Source organism: Coenobita brevimanus, chromosome 108 (assembly GCF_032717465.1).
Source record: "Coenobita brevimanus isolate Jiangsu-jjx chromosome 108, ASM3271746v2, whole genome shotgun sequence".
In the NCBI taxonomy this organism is placed as follows: domain Eukaryota; kingdom Metazoa; phylum Arthropoda; class Malacostraca; order Decapoda; family Coenobitidae; genus Coenobita; species Coenobita brevimanus.
Genome location: NC_137061.1, coordinates 789,434 through 807,461, shown reverse-complemented (window position 1 = coordinate 807,461; position 18,028 = coordinate 789,434). Strand labels below are relative to the sequence as shown.

General features: G+C 40.3%; 1 protein-coding gene across 1 annotated transcript in view; it reads left to right on the top strand.

Moving 5' to 3' along the window:
* LOC145416917 (uncharacterized) overlaps positions 1 to 18,028 on the top strand; it is a 55,285-nt gene that overhangs the window by 27,201 nt on the left and 10,056 nt on the right. The window contains exons 16-23 of the mRNA XM_080285776.1: positions 726 to 806; positions 9,644 to 10,670; positions 12,007 to 12,157; positions 12,847 to 13,068; positions 13,473 to 13,631; positions 13,997 to 14,127; positions 15,690 to 15,825; positions 16,554 to 16,770. Coding sequence (XP_080141902.1) covers positions 726 to 806; positions 9,644 to 10,670; positions 12,007 to 12,157; positions 12,847 to 13,068; positions 13,473 to 13,631; positions 13,997 to 14,127; positions 15,690 to 15,825; positions 16,554 to 16,770 — 2,124 coding nt within the window. The remainder of the gene's footprint in view (positions 1 to 725; positions 807 to 9,643; positions 10,671 to 12,006; positions 12,158 to 12,846; positions 13,069 to 13,472; positions 13,632 to 13,996; positions 14,128 to 15,689; positions 15,826 to 16,553; positions 16,771 to 18,028) is intronic.

The following is an 18,028-nucleotide window of genomic DNA, read 5'->3' as shown; positions in this document are numbered from 1 at the left end:
CCTGTAAATAACTCACTAAAACCAACAAACAAAATCTGAAAATTGTCTAATATAAGTCTGGAAAAAATCATGGTTAGTAAACTGTACCCCAGAATGACAATGTTCACCCCACCCATGGCTAAAACACATTAACCTAAGTCTATAAACAGTTTATAAATCAACCTAAACACAATTTTAGACTAAAATATCATAAAAATCGGTAAAAAAAAAAGAAAAATCAAAACTCATCGTTAACTCGGGGTTTGGACATTGTTAGGTGGGGTATTGCATCTAGGGGTATTGTATATCGAGATAAATCTGTATGGACTACTGTACTTCATCTTGTTGTTCCCTTCTCCTGCTCCTCCATTTCATTTGAACCTTGACATTCGTCACCACTATGTGGTGGTCAGACAGTCCACTTCCCCAACCTCTGTATGTCCCTGCATCCATTACACACCTTCGCGTTCTATCATCCACACACACGTAATCAGTCATTGCCTTCCATTCAGTTAGTTCACCACCCACCCTTTTCATCACTTACCACTTATACCTATGGATCATTTTATGTCTGAAGAGGGTACTGGTTATCACCAACCCCCTTCCTGCACAAATGTCCACTAGAGAACTGCCATTCTCATCCACTTCTGCAGGCACTCCCCTTCTCCAACTACTCCATCCACCTTCACATTCCCTACTTTTCCATTCATAGAATTAGTATTTGTATTATTTTCAGGTATCAACAGCACAAAACTTGGAAGGGCGTCGTATATCCCGAAGTCTTTCTCGAGAGCTGGACACCAAGGTTCAGGCTGCTAAAAAAGCGGGTAAGTTGATACCCACCTGGTGAACATACCTTTAGGCCATTGACTGCAGGTAATGGCATTTTTTGCTCAGCTTTTGCTATTGCCAGATGATTTAATGCCACTTAGGAGAGACTTTTTGAGCTGAGGACAATACTGTATATGTATCCATCTTAACCTCTTTGATGTTTTGAGAGACTCTTTAAATTGGTGTCACTGATATGATCAGGTGGTGGAACTGCCTAGTTGTACAAATGATGCCAACAGTCCTCTTCCTAACCCTTGACTGGATGATGGTGGACTCTAGAAGGGCAGCTTTGGCTTGCAGTCCACTGGGTTCATGCCTAGGTGAGCCTGGAGTTACAAATACCACCACTACCACTGCTACTGATTTCTTTCACAAGCCAAGATTCTTCCTTAGTTGAATAAAATCATCTGGTGTAAGCAAGAGGAATAAAAAATATACATAGCTGAATATAGTTAACATGACTTTCTGAAAACTCTTGGACTTTTATGTCCCATTCTGTATGGGTATATCTACTGAGACATTGGCCAGTGTTACTCTTATTGTATATAAAATGTATTTTGTGCCATAATGTGTGTTGATTGAAACAAGCAGTACATTGCATGGATTATGTAGTCAGGGTGTCCGAAAATAGTTGACCACATTTTATGGTGTTATGATGAAATACTAAATAACGATGTTGAAGAAATGAAGTACCAACATACAGAGAGCAACTTCATGTGCTTTTGTAGGTGTCCATGTTATGCTTTTTTTTTTTTTTTTTGGCCCCAGGCTCATCTGAAACGTGAATGCGATAGACTGAAGAGTGAAGTTGTGCTTCTCCTGCAGTCCTCCATCCTCCTTTGGGAAGAAAGAGAGTGCAGTTTCGGAAGTATAATATATAAATAACTGGGAGGGTGTGAGTGATGTAGCTCAGGGATGGCACATACATTATCAGTAAAAGATCGACATTTTAAGACTGTCGTGTCTTACTTGTACAGTTGATATTGATGTGAATTCGTATTTACATATTGAAAAATGATGCTATGTTCCCTCTTACGGAACTAGAACTAAACAAAGTGCTAAAACCACCTAATTAGCTTGATACAGTTGCTGATTTTGTAAAAAAATAAAAAAGAAGAAAGAAAAAGAAAAGAAAAAACTAAGGTGTGCAATAAGATTTATAACTGTACAGTAAAGGTCCTTACTTTTACTTTGACTGTGTGCGGCTGAGTTTTTTTTACCTTAGATTAACTGCTGCGTGGCCGGTTGCCACATTTATGGGCACATTTTCTTTATAGCATCTTAAAATGGTTTTTAAGCATTTTTGTACACCCAGTGCATACATTGTGAAATTGCACCGGGTGATCCAGATATAACACTCCACAGGGTGATTTCTCAGGATTTCTGTTGAAATGTAGTATACAGACCACCCTGTATTTGTGTGACAGAATTATAAAAATTTTATGTTGCTGTACTTAGAAGTATAATTTAGTTGTGGCTGATTGTTGACTGTTCCTACTTAATCCCTCCAGTGCATTGATGTCTTTGTTATTTCTTGGTTGTTTTATGGCCTCAGGCTCATCTGAAATGTGAACCTAAACCCAATAGACTCTGGCTTGAGTTGTCTCGTGGTAGTAAGAATTAAAGATGCTGGCGAGGGACGGAACAGATATAAATGGAGCACTCCAATGTTTTTGCCTGACCAAAAATATCCAGCAACACCCTCCCTAATCTCGGAAAGGAGGATGATAGACTGCAGAATGGCAGCTTCATCCTTCATTCCACCAGGTTCACATTAAAATGAGCCTGGGGCCATAACAACAGCAGGAAGAAATGAGTACAAAAAAATCGTTAATTGGTGATAGTTGGCAATAGGGGTTAATGAGTTTTTCAGAATTTAATTGCTCAGTTTCATATTCCTACATTGGCCTCTTCAATCTGATGATGCTTTTTTGTATTTAATTCTTGCTGTCTCCAGACAGATTTTTTTCAGTATTGGAAAGATTGAATAGAGAGGCTGCTATAAATCAGGCTGCATAAAGAGCCACCTTTAGGTAACTGTGGCAGACACATGCAAGCTATGTTGGAGACTTTATCAACGAAACAAAAAAAACCCTGCCAATGAAGGAGTTAATGATGGCTATATCTAATCTCTCCAGGTAGAAAAGTCTCTCCTTAGCTGCATAAAATTGTCTGTAGATATTTGGAACATAATAAGATAAATGTCATGGGATTGTTGGGGTGAAATGGAACACTACATAAGCCTAATGTAGAGGTTAAAGTGTTTAACAGGAACCAGTTGCTCAGTCTTATATTGTAGTGATAAATGAAGTAGTTCAGAAAGAAAGCTTTTTATTTATTTATTTATCTTTATATATATTTTTTTTTTTCCGGCTCTCTGGACTCTACTTCACCCCATTTATAGGTGGGAAAAGAGGTGTGGATGATGATGAGTGGAAGTAAAAGTTTGATGCATGTGATATTTTTGTTAGCTTGGAAATATTTTAGGTGGGAAAAGAAGTGTGGACGACGACGACAACAGTGACGATGATGATGATGGATGATGAGGATGAGAATGGAGTGATAGTAAAATGTAAGGCCTGTTCATATGGTATTTTTATAGACTTAGAAAATTAAAATACGATTGTTGGAAGCTATTTAAGGTAGATTCATATATTATTTTCTGTACACTAATTATTATTATTATTATTATCATCTTCATCATCATCATCATCATCCATCCATCCGTCCATCATCTATAATTATAATTATTGTGATGATTATTATTATGATGATGATTACCATTTTATTATTATATTACTACCACTGCTACTGTTATTATCCCTTGATACCCATTTGTTTCTAGGTGGGAAAATAGTACTGTACTTTTAAATGCTGGGAAACTAAACAGATGCACTTCGTAGGTGGCGTTGGACTTCGATGGGCAAACATTTTGTTATACTTAATGCATACTTTGCGTATAACCAGCAAATCAGTTTTATAGATAGTATATTACAACATTTGCCATGTAAGTGATGTTGTAAGTGGTGGGGAGACTGACATATCAACTTCATAGGTAGCAGTGAAACTTTTACTTAATGCGAACTTTATATACAGTAGCAACGGACAGATCAACTTAATTTGGGTAGAAATGAAAGTTTAATCAATACATTCTGTACTTAATCCCTGGCAGATCTGGTTCATTGATAGAATGTCTTAACTATTTTCATTATAAGTAATATTGTAAATGAAGAAACTAGCACATCATTTGCCTAGGTAGTAGCAGAGTTTAAAAGGGCAAACTCTGTCAATGCATTTCAAACTTAATAATTGAGAAACAGACTTTATTGGTAGCAGTGCGAGTTTGATAAACAGTGTTTTGTTATTTATTGTCTGTTTAAGCACCAGCAAATTCGTTTCATAGATAGCAATGGCATTTTGATAATTGGGCAGTGTCTTGTGTACTGGCAAATCTTCTTTTGTAGCACTGGAAGTCTGATGTACAGTTTCTGTTACTTAATGTGAACTTATAACTAGTACATCAGCGTCATAGGTAGCAAAAGAATTTTGTTAGGTAATTTCTGTTATTTGCTGTAGACCTCTTCAATCTGATGATGCAGTCATCTCTCCTTTTTCTTGGGTATTAGGGAACAGACAAACCTGCAAATACTGAAGATCTGTGAATAATGAAAACCAATTTAAATGAGCCCTCACAGCCACAGTTTAAGTATGCTTACCAAAAAGCCTTTGTAGTACCCTCGAACATCACCAAACAGAGTTTGTAATCAACTTGATTGAAAGGTTGTTTAAACTGGCAAAGTCAAAATTACAAAAAACGAGGGGCGATTGTCTTAGTACTGTATTGTAGAAGTGTTATCTTTCCACAGTTTCATTCTGCTTAAGTGAGGTATTTTAAATTGGAGAGGTATATATAGACATCATTAACCTCTTCATTACAAGATATATATCCGATAAACTGATCGAAATTGTCTACTTGGGGAAGCTTTTCTAATAGGAGAGGCTAGATACAGGCTTCATTGACCCTTTCACTAAAATGTTTTCCCTAAATTGGATAAAATTGTCCGCAGACAGTGAGAAAAAGCACAATATGTCCTCGGAGTGAAGGGGTTAATAGCAAATAATTTTCAAGAAAAAATGAAACTTTTTATAATGAGGACTTACTGTATATTGTTGTGGAATGTTTGGCAAAACTATCTATTTGTAATATACCATTACTTAATTACTTTTTATTTTCATTAACCTTCTGATTACTGTTATTATTATTATTTTCTTTAATAGAATCAGCCTTAACCCCTTCAATCGAGGTAATTTTGTATTTCACTCTCAGCACTTTCCGATGATCAGTGTAGACAGTAATCCTTCGATTATCCGACGTAATAGAGCCAAAGGCATGTCCAGAAAGTGGATCTGTCCGGATAATGGTCCTCTCCCTTGTCCCCCCTTCATACATAACCTATGTTTGAAAGCCATTGTAAAAGGCTACTACTGTATATCATGCAACACTTGTTTGTGTTGTTTAGCACTACAGGTATGTCCCTAGATCCGATACCCAAGCTTAGCGATGGGGGTAGAAATACCACCATGCCTTGCCTAACGATGGCCAAACCCCGGTTTAACGATGGATTTTTCCCTTTTTTTTTATTTTTATCGATTTTGATGATATTTTAGACTTAAATTTTGTGTTCAGGTTGATTTATGAACTGTTTTTTAGAGTTAGATTAATGTGTTTTAATCCCAGGTGCCCAGGTGGGGTGAACATTATCATTTTGGGGTACAGCTGAATAAGTATGATATTTTCCAGACATTTTTGATGATTTTCATATTTTATTATTGGATTTAGGTGAGTTATAAACTGCTTTTAGGCTTAGTTTAGCTTGTTTTAAATCTATTTGCAGGTTTAGGTTAACTAGAAACTTTTTTTTTTTTTATATATATATATATATATATAATCATTTAGGTGGGTTTAGGACTCGTTTGGGGGGAAACCCAAGGCTTAAAAACGTATCTCTATCCTTTACATGTTAAATCTACCCCGGGATACGATACCCCGCCTAGTGGTGGGTTTTTAATTAACCAATTGCATAATTAAACCAGGGTATACCTGTACTGTATCTGGTTGAGCAGACCTATAAACCACAGCCAAGCAATTACTGTGGTTAAGCAAACCCATCAGCCACAGACAAGCAGTCACCAATGGAGGGCCATACCCAGCGGTGAAAACATGCAGCAAACAGCTACACAAGAAAAATGCAGGAGGCACACAAAACATGATGGTAAAATGGAATAAAGTCATGGTAATATTGAATAAAATCATGGTACAGTACAGTAAGCTAGAATGAAGTCAATGTCAGCACTCATGATTCCTCGCAGGGCATCATGCTGAATAACCTGCTAGCTCCTTGACTGTGACTGTTGCATTGTGGTTGGTGAAGTTGTTGCACTGCACAGTACATCCCATGTGGTCTAGTGGCATACCCTGATGGGCCTGAAGCTGGTAGGGAACAACCACAAAAGCCACCATGTGCACCACCATAGCAACTATATGAGAGGAGCTGCTCACTACATGGTCGCCGGGCGGGAACTGGGAATGACCAAGGGGCCTCTGGCGGACACTTGGGTGAACTACCGAGCCAGACAGCGTGACACCACTTGGCTGTTTCTGTCCAGGTGGACGAAAATGTTTGCACAGCCATAATTTCCACCTGGACACAAGCATTTTGTCTGGATGAAATGGAACAGTGTATGTATAGGATAATGGTTTAATACACCCAGATCACAGTGTCTGGGTAATGGATCGTTCGGATGATGGACATCTGGATAATCGAGGGATTACTGTACGCAGCTTATGGAAGGCTTGTTGTGCAAGGGTTGATGGACACTGTCTCTCTTCCTGTTGTTAAGAGAGATTCTTCCTAAAGTTGAATGTAATAGTCTGATAAGATAAAAGGCAGGAGTAGATACCATGAGCCTGTGGTAAGGTACAAGGCCACATGAGCCTGTGTTAAGGTACAAGGCCACATGAGGCCCTCTGTGACAGAAAGGACCAACAAACCACATTTTCCAAAATGCACATCATAACAATGTAACTTTGTCCTATCTAATTTTTGCTGCATTGGCTTGGAAATCTCTTCCTACAGTTGAAAGTTACCATATTGTACTCCCCCCCCCCCCCTCTCCATATTGCCTCCAAAACCTAACAGTGGAAGGTACTAACATGCCTCTTGACCATGCTGCACTTGTACACTGGTGAAGAGTAATGGAGGATACTAATGTCCATCAGACACTGCAGCCAATGCAAACACCAGCCACTACCATATTGTGTCTGCTTCCAGTGAAATTTACCGTATAGATTCTAAAAATGTAGTCATGCCTTGGTAAAGGTTGCGGCGAATGAAAGGGGTAATAATTTATTGCCATTTACAAAGCCATTTTGAAGTCAGCAGTTCTCACAACTGATTGTTTAGAAAGTACATACCATTAGCTTAAAAAAAAAAAGTATGATGTTTACTTTTTTTTTTTTCTGATGTGTTTATTTGTGGTGTTCATACCTTCCTTCGCAAGAGGCATCACATGTTACCACACTTATTTCTCCTTGGTGTTCTCCTTGTAATGAATTCATCATTTTGCTCACCAACGCACAAGTGGATGAACGCTTGAGTGGAGTGATGCCTGCCGCCCACCCCAGGAGTCAAACACTGGTACTGTTGGGACAGAAGATTTGTAGCAGCAGTGCCAACTACTTGGCTGCCATGGCGTGAGACACGTGATACAAAAATAAAACAAATGCAGCAGTTTAGTGAAGGGATTCGCCTTCCATTAGTAGAGGCTACTCTGATTAAAATTGTTTAGCATTAACCTGAATACTGGTTATAATAATCCCTAAATGTCTTGTCCACTGAAGGGAATACAGTAAAACCTTGATATAACAGACTTCAATAGACCGGAATTCGCTTTTATCGGACTCGAGGAGCTACCGGACTAAATTCCTATATGTCGAAAAAAGTCCGATAAAGCCTGAAGCAGTCTGAACTGGCTGACCACTTCAGCTATGTTCACCATAATAAGGTAAATAAAAGACATGTTTATCAGTGTACAGTACAGTATTATTATAGATATTATACTATTTGATTACTGTAGTGAAGTTATAGCACAGTACAGTACCGCAGTGGTAGTCAAAACAGTTTAAAAACCGTTCTTGTGATCTGGACTAATGTCTGATATATAAAAACAAGTCCGAGTTGGCAGGGGGAAGTCCGGATGTTGCTATTATCGGAATTTTGCATTTTTCAGAATGGTTTGGGCCCCAATTAGTCCGTTATAGTGAGTTCTTACTGTAGTTGATTTTGACCCCTTCAGTCTGATGGTCTGTTCTGTTGCCTTGCTATTTCTAGATGATTCTGTTCAACTTAGGAAAGCAGCACAGTATTGGAGGAGGGGTTATTGATGGCTGTATCTAATGGCTCAAGTTTAAACCATTTCTTCTGAAGGGAATAAAATCATCACATTATCCAAAATAATATGAAAAAGATGTAATTGGATTGAAGGGGTTAAGTAGGCTTTAACTCTTTCACTGGGAGAGGTTACCGTGAGTTGAATGAAATTGTCTGGCATTAAAAAAAAAAAATAAAATGTCAGGTGTGCCTCAGCCACTGGATTGGTTAAGTCACAATGCCTTTATTGTCAACTGATGTGGTTTTACAGTCTTCATTTGTTACAGTGCTACAATTACTGATAGCCTTAAGGGTAAAAATGGTCTTACTCATAGTTAATTCACCCAAAGGCCATTGTGGATCGATTCTGAGCCATAATGGAGCTATAGTTACTTATGACGACTGAAAAAGAGTCAGTATGATGTTCTGTCTTTTATTTTATGGTAAGTTTATAAAGTATGAGCCTTGTGGTCAGTTTTAGAGTGCCCCATTTGGAGTGGCAGTCTAGCCATGCACACAGGTTTGATCCCAATGAGGTGAGGGCAAGTAAACTGTTCATTACCCTTAAATGTACTGGACCTTGGTAGCCTGGCATCTCAGAGGGGGTTGACAGCAACCATTTATTTTTAATACTGTATATACAAGCTCATCGCTATATGTTTATTATTTTCACAGATACAATGCAATAAGTCCTTGTTATAATTCACTGATGTATTCCAAACTGTCACAACTTTTTCCTCATGAATTTGCTAAGACAAACACAAATAAACACTTATCAAACACCCAAGCAGTGCAAAATGAACACCCATGTACACCAAAAATGGTACATCAGGGAAACAGGAAAATCAAGGGCTAGATTCATGAACAAAGCTGTGATCAGTTCTTTTTCTCTTGATTTACAGGAAGATCAAGAATCATGGGAAATTTCTGCATTTTTCATCCTTGTCCTTCGTGGAAACCCACACAGTAGTTACTGAATTTTGCTCTATTCTTCTCGTAGGTCATGAATGCCTCTTATTCCTCTCGTAATGATGATCTGTTTCTTGTAGAAGGAGTAAAGGATTTGGGAAAGTTCTACACATGTCTATTTGTTTTTATATGATCAAACACCTGAATCCCATAAGGGGTGGTCACAAACAGTTTGCCTCCATGTTACCCTGTCATCAGTTATTAGGCTGCCATCCTTCCAAGTTGATGTATAGTGATAAACATTGGCCAATATTCTTGTCAGCTTAGGAGACTGCATAATACTCCTCTATCTCCTCCAGTATTAATGTGCCACATGTAAAAATAAACTGGTAAGGCAGAGATACTAGATAATTTCTTAAGTTGACAAGAATACAATATTTTTCTTACTATACTTGTGCCTAGACCAAAGTTAGTTATGATGCATCCCACAACAGGGGAGGAAGACAGCAGCAGCAACCAGCAGCAGGTTGGTGAGGAAGATCGGACCGAGAAGACCGGGTTAAGCGGCCATGCTTTGTATCGGTGTGGGAATGAAGGGTGTGAGTACAGCAGTGCTTCGCAGATACCTTTGAGGGAGCACCTACAGGTGTGTCACTTGGCTAAGGACTCAACCGTGGTGCGATGCCATCACTGTGGGAAGCAATGCCGGCATCTTAGTACCCTCTTTGACCACCTCAAGGTCCATGGCCCCAAGAGGTACCACTGTGGAGTTACTGGGTGTGATTATAGAGCTACAATGCTTCACTACTTCAAGAACCACATGAAGCAGATACATCGCTGCACGGGCTTCAAGCAGCTCATCAAGGACTGTAAGAATCGGGAGCCGGAGACTCAGGAGTATGTGGTGTACCCCAAGGATGCTACGCACCTGATGAGAGAGGGACACCGAAAGAGGAAGAACGAGTATGCGATTGAGGACATCCATCGCATCCCACGTGCCCATGTCTCCTACAGTGACCTGAAATGCTATTATTGCTCGTTCGTGTCAAAAGTGCGACTAAATCTCATAAAACACATCAGGCTTCACGAAAAGTACCCTGAAGGCATTCCCCACAGATTACACAAAACTGCAGGAACCAGTAGCCCAATCCCCATCAAACAGCCAGTGAACCCAGTGCCATGTTTGGAACGCAAGGAGTTGATGTTTGATAAAATGATGAATCTCGCTGGGAGCAGCTTTGAGTATAAGAAGAAAACAGAAGATACAGATCTCCGCACCAAGCACCCTATTCCTCCTGAGGAGTATCAGAAGCTCCCAAAGTTCGTCCCAGAGGAAAAACTCTATACGTGTGGAATAGATGGGTGTAACTACCTCTCATGTGATGATATGATGCTGAAGTACCACATACGAACCCTGCACGCACACGCCACCACCTTCCCCTGCCCACACTGTGTCGACGTTCACATCACCGTTGAGAAAATGAGTCCACACTTCAAACTGCATGGCGAGAGGCTATACAGGTGAGATACATTTCCCTTATTTGATTTGTATTGAATGAATGGGTTAGTAGCCGTTTTCATTATGTATTCTGTTGATTAGTTTCCACTACAATTTGCCTTCCTTTCTTGGCTTTTTGTTCCCTACTTCATCCCATCTGCAGCCGGGAAAGGAGGTGGGATGGTGATGATAATGATGAAGATTTGAAGTGAATCTTATTTTTCTCAAAACATTGACAAAACAGGTTTGATAATGAACATCGTCAGTACTGTACAGATTTTAGCAAAGGTTCATTAAAGTTTTTTTTAGCTTGCTGTGGCAATGGGAGGTTATACATGAACTCTTTATGTGATACCAATATGAAGCACAGAACAGAAGACTAAGGGAAAGAAGGATGCCCTCTTGTTCAGGGAGGAATGAGAAACAATGCTGGTAGAGGATTTTTGGTGAACTTCTGCTTATGACGACATAAAGTTTAAAGGATACTGTATTGTGTTATAATGTTCTGTCATATAACCCACAGAAAAAGAGAATACAGTACATTATAAAACTAATATAGTGACATGTTTTGAGTCTTTTATCTTATAATTGTTGTGTCACGAAATTTCTTGAAGCAGACAAGCTGGAATTACATATACTGATAGGAAGTGTGATGAGCAAGGATGGGAGTTTGGAGGATGAAATGCTTGAAAGGGTACAACAAGCAAGAACTGTTGCTGGTTCATTGAAAGCAGTGATAAGAAATAGGGAAGTGAGCATGGAAGTAAAAATTGTTGCATGATAGTATTGTGACACAACTTTAATGTATGGAAGTAAAGCTTGGATCTTGTTGGAAGGACACAAGTCAAGAGTGGCATAGTGAAATGAGGTATTTGAGAGGAGCATGTGTAGTTACAGGGATAGAGACTGACAAATGAGGAGGTGAAGAAGCATTGTGGTGTGGATGTGGATGGGATAGAAAGCATTAGGAGAAATGCATTGAGGTGGTTTGGCCATGTGGAGAGGATGGAGAGTGAGACACTAATGAGGACAGTGTATATAAGTGAGATGGAGGGGGGGAGAGGGAGGGGGAGGTTAAGGATGAGATGGAGAGATGGAGTGAAGAGGTATATGAGACGGGTGTGTGAGCTGGGGGGAGGGCAGTGAAATGGTGGGGGACCGGGTGACATGGAGGCAATTTGTTTTTGGACACCTCTGATGGGATTAAGGCATCTGGAAATAGATAGATAGGTTTTTCATGCCATCAGATAGTTTTTCTTCTTTGGTTACTTTCATATTATTATTATTATTATTATTGTTATATGATTATTTTTATTATTATCATCGTCATCTATTTTATTGTTATTACTATTAATATAGGTGTGGTTGGTGTCCGTACATCTCCTATCGGCGTAATGTGGTTGATAGACACATGAAGGAGAAACATCGACCAAAGAAGATGTTTGATTTTGTCATAAGGGAACCTGAGGATCCAGATGCTCCTAAGAAGGTGGATGAAACTCCTGCCGAGGTGAGTAGTGTGTGTGTGTCTGTCTGTTTCATTTAATTTTGTTTTAATCCCCAGTGATTATATTGTCAGTCTTCATAACACTCTTCTCACTTCATTTTGCTTTAAACTGCATCTCTCCATTTTAGTGTTAATCTGTTGTTCATCCATCCATCCATCATCTAAACCCGTGTTGGCCCATGAGGAGCATAGGAGCCTGGGGCTAGGCATGTTGGTCCTGACATTTAAGATGAGAGTGACCAGCCTCACTCATCCGTGAGTGGCATTACTTGAGCAATAAACCCCAACAACCCCTTGGATATGAACCGACACCAGCTCAATCCAGTTGGAGCATCTTAGTTACCCACCAAACCACCAGGTGTTGTTACATCTCAATATTCAATGTGAAGAGATGGTGGTGTATAGGCTAAGTTAGGGTGGAAAGAGTCCATCTGTCTTATGTATAGTCAGGTGTGTTAATCCTGGAAGGGGGCCACAGACAAATTGCCACCATGTCATCATCTCATGCTGTCATACTGCCATCTCTGCAACTCACACCTTCTCCATCAGAAACATCACACAATACCTCCATCTGTTCCTCAGTCTTCTCCACCTCATTCGTGTACACATTCATGTCAATTTTCCATTCTCGTTTCTCCTCACAGACAAACTACAACAAGACACATCTGATAGTAACTCCCATATTCCTTCAGGAGCCTTCCCCTGCCCCACCACCGCCCGTGCCTCAGGAACCCCAATGGCAGTGCGGTCTGTGCAAATTCAGCTCTGTGACCCAGCAAGAGATGGTCAATCACACCAGCCTCAAGCATGACATAAAGAGCCAGTTCAAGTGTGGATACTGCACTGTTCGATCATCTGTGCGCACCAGTTTCGACGCTCACTTTGCCGCTAAACATCCTTCCCAGCCATTCAGGGTATGTATTAATTTTTTCAAAGTACAGTAGGTACAGCTATTAATGTAAGCAACCATTTTTTACTCTTTTTTTTTTTTTGCTATTACATCCATGTAAATTACATAAAGATGTCAATCAGTATTATAGTTTCACAGCTACCTATAAAGCTGATTTCACAGTTAACGTTAGTTATAATTTGAAGCTCATCCATGACCTATAACAAGGACTGCCTCTGTTATAATGTTGATGCTACCTGTTAGGCAGTAATTAGCTGGTTCTGGCATCTATTTAGTTTCCAATCCATAGAAAACAGCAGTTGTACTGTGGCCAGTCTCATTATGGAGATTCCATCAGATGAAGCATGGCATCTCTTTATATATATATACAGTATATGCATTACAGCAATAAATTCTTTGCAATTGCAGGTGCTGTGTATGTACTACCGATTGGACTCAGAGGACATTGAACCCATCTCACATGGGGAGGACCAACACACCCATGAGCCCCTGTGGAAGAGGAATGACCCTGAACGCATCAGGCACATCAGAGGCATCCTTATTGATGATGATCCTGAGATGAAAAAGGTACAAACTTTCATCACTGAAGAAGACTGAATTATTTTAGTATTGAAATATGAGAGGTTGAGTTTGTGTGAGAAGAAAGCAGACTTCACCTTAGTGACAAGATTGGGTAGATCAGGTTTTTATTAGAGAAGAGAGCGGGTTCATTCAAGTGATGAAATATGGTAGATGATGTTCTAAGCAAAAGTTGAACTATTTGAGAAGTAAGATTAGCGAGATTGAGTTTTTATCAGGGAAGACCTCTGAATTATGTAAGTAATTACTAAGATAGATTAAGTTTTTATGGTGATGTTGATGACAACGATGATGACGATAACTATTTCTCCCACCAAAAAATGGAATTATTAATTAAAATATAATAATCACAGAACTGGCTGAAGCGAACTGGAACAGGCAAGCCGGACAAGGGTGAGTTTGTATGTCCAAGGTGCGGGTCGTTCAAGACTGCCTGTGTGGCTACCTTCCGCTCCCACCTCTGTCGTGAGGCAGACTATGACAGGTCAGGGTTATGTAAATTTGACATGTTGGATTGAATATGTATCTGTCTGTCTGTCCAACTATCTATCTGTATCACTCTATCTATCTGTGTCATGTTTGACTAAGTACAGTATTTAGGCATCATGTTAACCCTTTAACCGCGGGTATTGTTTTGCCCCGACTGTCCTCTCCCGCGGGGGTTTCAGCCAAAATGTAAACAAACTTTAAACCTTTATAACTCTGCACAGAATTAATCTAGAACAAAAAATAAGGTACCATTAGAAAGTACTCACCTTCGGCTTTGCAATGATGTAGGTTTCATGATTTCGTTGACTATCACTGGATGGGCAGTGCCGTTAGAAGTGAGCGATCTAAAATCACCATTTTTCGCTCACACACCATCACCTTCGCTCACACATCATTGCCAAATGCCAACCTCATTCTGATAATAATACTATAAACATATATGAACACTGGACATACGATAAACACCTACTCTGTGTTCACTGAGGCAGGTAAAAGGCACTGTAATTGCCCGCACTTCACTGCCACATCAGCGATGTTTAATCACTATTTTTCGTTCACACACCATTACCAAATGCCAACCTCATTCTGATAATAATACTATAAGCATATATGAACACTGCACATACGATAAACACCCACCCTGTGTTCACTGAGGCAGGTAAAAGGCACTGTTATTGCCCGCACTTCACTGCCATATCAGCGGTGTTGTAATCACTATTTTTCGCTCACACACCATTACCAAATGCCAACCTCATCCTGATAATAATACTATAAACATATATGAACACTGCACATACGATAAACACCCACTCTGTGTTCACTGAGGCAGGTAAAAGGCACTGTAATTGCCTGCACTTCACTTCCACATCAGCAGTGTTGTCACTCACACAGCTGGACAGATACTGATGCGTGTTGGTCAGGGGTGGGGTGGGGGGCCCGGGGGGTGGGAGGTGGGGGCCCGGGGGGTGGGAGGAGGGAGGTGGGGGTCGGCTGGAGTGAAAGAACTTAATAGCTACTCTCCCTTGAAACAATTGGCGCACGGAAAAAACGCGGGGTATTCAAAATATTCACAAACATTCGAGAATGACACCCGCGGTTTGGTCCAGTTTTTGCAGTGTCATTCTGAGATGACACCCGCGGTTAAAGGGTTAAAAAAATAATTGTACGGTAATATTGAAGTGCTTTATCATAGTTTTTTCCCACATAATAGTTGTTTCTGTGATTCCCAACTCATTTGAAAGTGAGCCCAGTGGACTGCAGGCCAAAGATGCCATTCCCCTGCATTTCACCATCCTCATTTAGGGGGATAGGGAGGGAGTTTGGTGACAATTGTATAAGGAGGATGGGGGTCTGTAGCAGGAGGACAATCTCAGTCTGCAGTCCACCAGGTTCATGTTGAGAAGAGTTTGGTATTAAAACTGCTGCTCTTATGCCCATTTATATCTGCTGCCATGTGATGGCATTCCTCTCTTGCACCACATAATAATAAATTGCATATACTGTACATGCATGTCACTGTGAGTAATATGTGTTGATATTTGCTGTGTGTCTGTGCAGGTACCAATGTGTTGAGTGTGGTATCAGCAATGCCCTATTGCCAAACCTCCAACGTCACTTCACAAAGATACATCAGTCGCCCTTCACTGCTGACAGCTATCTAAATTTACCTGCCGAAGAGGATAAGGAGGAATGGGTAAGTTTTTATATCTGTCTGTATACATACATGTATAGTCTTATCTTTAATTACCCCATTAGGAGTGTTGTGACAAGAACAAAAGTTCCTTACGAGGAACCAGTGCATGATTGATATAGGTTTTGGGACAGAGGAAAGTATTTACTAACTTGCCTCTGGTCAAATTCAAGAGGTGGCTGGAGGTTTTTCTGTGATCTAAATGCTGCCAGGAGTATAGCATGGTCTGTGGCATGATAAATAATCTGGACTGTGGTATCTAGCACTTGGCCCTTGTTTTTCTCATCCCCTCTGGAACCCCCAAAGGGATTATAAAGGATTGGCTGTTGATATTCCTCCATGCCTTATATGTTGGGACAGAGTAGCCTTGCCCCAGACCCCTATGCTCCTGATAGGACATTAAAGAATTGTATGATGGGTGGATGGTGGCAGTTTGATTTTTTGTATAACTGAGGGAGGTGGAGGGGAGATGAAACTGAGGATGAGGTGGAGGGATAGGATGGAAAGGTTTATGATTGAGGGTGGTTTGAGTTGAGGAAGGGCAGCCTGGTGGAGGGAAACACAGGGAGTTTGTTTGTGGTCATTTCTTCTGGGATTGGGTGTGGATAGATAGATAGATACATAGGTGGATGGATGGATAGATAAGAGTCATAGGTAGGTAGGGAGGTATGGTGGTTTATTTTTTCCCATGCCGTATTTCATAACCTGGTATCCAAAATGCTTACTTGCAGGTGGAGTCAGTGATCAAACACCAGCAGGATTTGATAAGGAAGTGGCGGGAGAAGGGTGGTGGTGGTACTGGTGTTGGCAGTGGTGGAAGTATGTTGGAGCAGGTGGACCCTTTATCATCCTCTCCACAGCAGCAAGTGGCACTGTCCCCCTCAAAATCTCCAGCCAGTACCCCTTCTCGACGCTCCTCCACAGCATCGGTGTCAAGCTTAGCACAGGGTAAGTCACACATATTGTATTCTTTCGTACCGTATATTCTGTCGTATGTTATTTATCTTTAATTTTTTACGTAAAGGAGAATATGAATGTGTTTAATGCAGAAATAAACTAAGGAAGCAATGCTAGGGAGCCTCCATAATACATGAGAATATACAACTTACTGTCCACCTGTCTATATTAGAAGATAGTACTGTAAATTAAATCAAATGGTGCCTTGCCCCATCTTAAGGAATCAATATTTTGAGGTTGGGCATGATACAGCTGATGTTTTGTTTGGACTGGAAGCTAAACCAAGTGCCAGAATCAGCTGATTACTTCCCAGCAGTTGCAAGAATCTATTGGGGAGAAAAAAATAAAAAGACATTTAATCAGATTTGTAACTGTGAGTCACTGTTTGGACTTTGACTCAATTTACTTTTGGTTGTAAGTTCTGCCAAAAGGTGAAGGTTTTGTGGCTGTTTACCAAGCTTGTAGCCACATTTCACTCTTATGGTAGTGCCTCCCAGGGTCGGTGGTAGCTAGTCATGAACAGTCTTGCAAAAACTAACCTCTGTAAGAGGTAACAAATGCAGGGATCAGCTTAGTCTAGATAAAATGGTATGTGGAGAGAATGGGTATGAATATAGTGGTAAAAATGGCATATCAGAGTTACTTTGAAGGTGGGAGGAGATGTAGTAGACCAGGAGTAAATTGGATTTGATATGGTAAGTAAGTATGTGAAAAAGAGAGATGTGGAAGTTGGTATGGCTAGGGGACTGAAAAGAAATCGAGATGACTGGTTGAATTTTGTGTGGAGTGCATGACCAGGGTTTTGCGCCCCATTTTGACTTCATAGGTGTCAGATTGACTGGTGGATAAGTGGATGTGAAGCTATATGAGGAATAAGCTGTACCTGTTGGGTGAAGGTGGGATTCCAAAGGCTTGCATGATAATGAATTGTGGTCCACTTGGCCAAACTTTGGCTGGTATCTCTTTCTGTCAGGTTTTTCTAACTCTCTGGAGCCTGCCTCAGCCCACTGTAGGATGGCAAGGGAGTTCTGAATGATGATGGTCATGATAATTTGAGCTGATTTTTAAATTAATCAGGTGCTGACTACCCACTTCCCTGTTTTCAGGTGAGGTGAGAGTTGCATGATGATGATGATGATGATGATGTATTGTGTTGTACCATAATTAACCTTATGGTTTCATTTGTCCTTTTTTTGGGGTGAAAATGAAAATGATGATGATGGTGGTGGTGGTGTTGATGATGATGATG